The following is a 1,308-nucleotide window of genomic DNA, read 5'->3' as shown; positions in this document are numbered from 1 at the left end:
CCGATCTGCAAGTGTACCTGCCGCGACACCGAGGTGAGGCCGCCCACCCGCCTGCTTCCTCGAGCCCGCGCGCTCTTTTGGCCCTGGCTCAGCCTCAGTGCACTCTTCTTTCCTATATGGGAAAAAGCTACTTCTTAGCCTCCAAGGCTCGGTTCACCTCGTCCCTTCTCGGAACAGCAACCTCGATGGTCCCCAATCGCCGCTAGTGGTTCTCCCCGTAGAACAGAGAGGGCTCAAGTTAAGCATCACTATTACCGGACAAAGCTGGGAGTCGGCAAGAAGTTGTCTTTCGCTTCCTCTCCACCACACTATTTTCGTATTCCCGTCACCTAACAGAAAAAAAGTTTGGCGCTGCTCTAGGCGACAAGGACATACTTGTGGAATGAAGCCCAAACCAACTTAATGGCCTTTTTTCCCCAGCTTCATTTCGACCCAGCAATTACAGTAGATAACATATGATGCTAAATTTGTTGATCTTCCCTAAGAGTGCCTTTAGAGGTTGTATACATTTCATTCATTTAGCTTTCAGAGGACCCCATAAGATGGGAACCATTATCATTTGTGTTTCACAGTCTGCAAAACGGATACAGAGAGGTTCAGCAACTTGCCTGAAATCTCAAGGAAGTAAATGGCAGAGCCTGGATTTGAACCCAGGGAGAGCACAGTCCACCTCTCTACCACCTTCCAACACTGTAGACAGATGTGTGTTGTGTACCTCCTGTGTGATGTGACTGTGCAGAGGTGCAAAGGTGAATAAAATCCCTGATAGGCGGCACATTTCACACACACATTCTGGGTCCATGAGAAGACTGGTGCTTTTTTTTCCCCCTAAATTCAGCTTTTTTCTTTTTTTAATTTTATTTATTTTTGGCTGTGCTGGGTCTTCGTTGCTGCCCACGGACTTTCTCTAGTTCCAGTGAGCAGGGGCTCCTCTCTACTTGCAATGCTTTGGCTTTTTATTACAGTAACTTCTCTTGTTTTGGGGCTCGGACTGTAGAACACAGGGCTCAGTAGTTATGTTCTAGAGTGCACAGGCTTAGTTGGCCTGAGGCATGTGGGATCTTCCCGGACCAAGGATCGAACCTGTTGTCCCCTGCTTTGGCAGACAGATTCCCAACCACTGGATCACCAGAGAAGTCTGGGGTTTTCTTTACAGTCTGTTTTCCTGTATCATCTCTGGGCAAGGGTTCCAGAAGCCTTCCTTTCTTCCCTCTCCAGATGGCTCTACCCACCCAAGCAACCCAGACTGTGAGGAGTCCGGTGAAAGCAGCAGTAGTGGCAGCTCTGAGCCAGAGCCTCCTGGCCATC

The 1,308-nt window shown here is 49.2% G+C and overlaps 1 protein-coding gene across 1 annotated transcript in view; it reads left to right on the top strand.

The window, feature by feature from the left end:
* Window positions 1-1,308, top strand: part of LOC105004598 (chromosome unknown open reading frame, human C2orf68) — a 6,903-nt gene that overhangs the window by 1,231 nt on the left and 4,364 nt on the right. The window contains exons 2-3 of the mRNA XM_010862249.1: window positions 4-33; window positions 1,219-1,302. Of these exons, the coding sequence (XP_010860551.1) occupies window positions 4-33; window positions 1,219-1,302 (114 nt within the window). The remainder of the gene's footprint in view (window positions 1-3; window positions 34-1,218; window positions 1,303-1,308) is intronic.

The sequence above is a fragment of the Bison bison genome, unplaced genomic scaffold (assembly GCF_000754665.1).
Source record: "Bison bison bison isolate TAMUID 2011002044 unplaced genomic scaffold, Bison_UMD1.0 scf7180017864480, whole genome shotgun sequence".
Lineage (NCBI taxonomy): Eukaryota > Metazoa > Chordata > Mammalia > Artiodactyla > Bovidae > Bison > Bison bison.
This window is presented reverse-complemented; position numbering and strand designations above follow the sequence as displayed.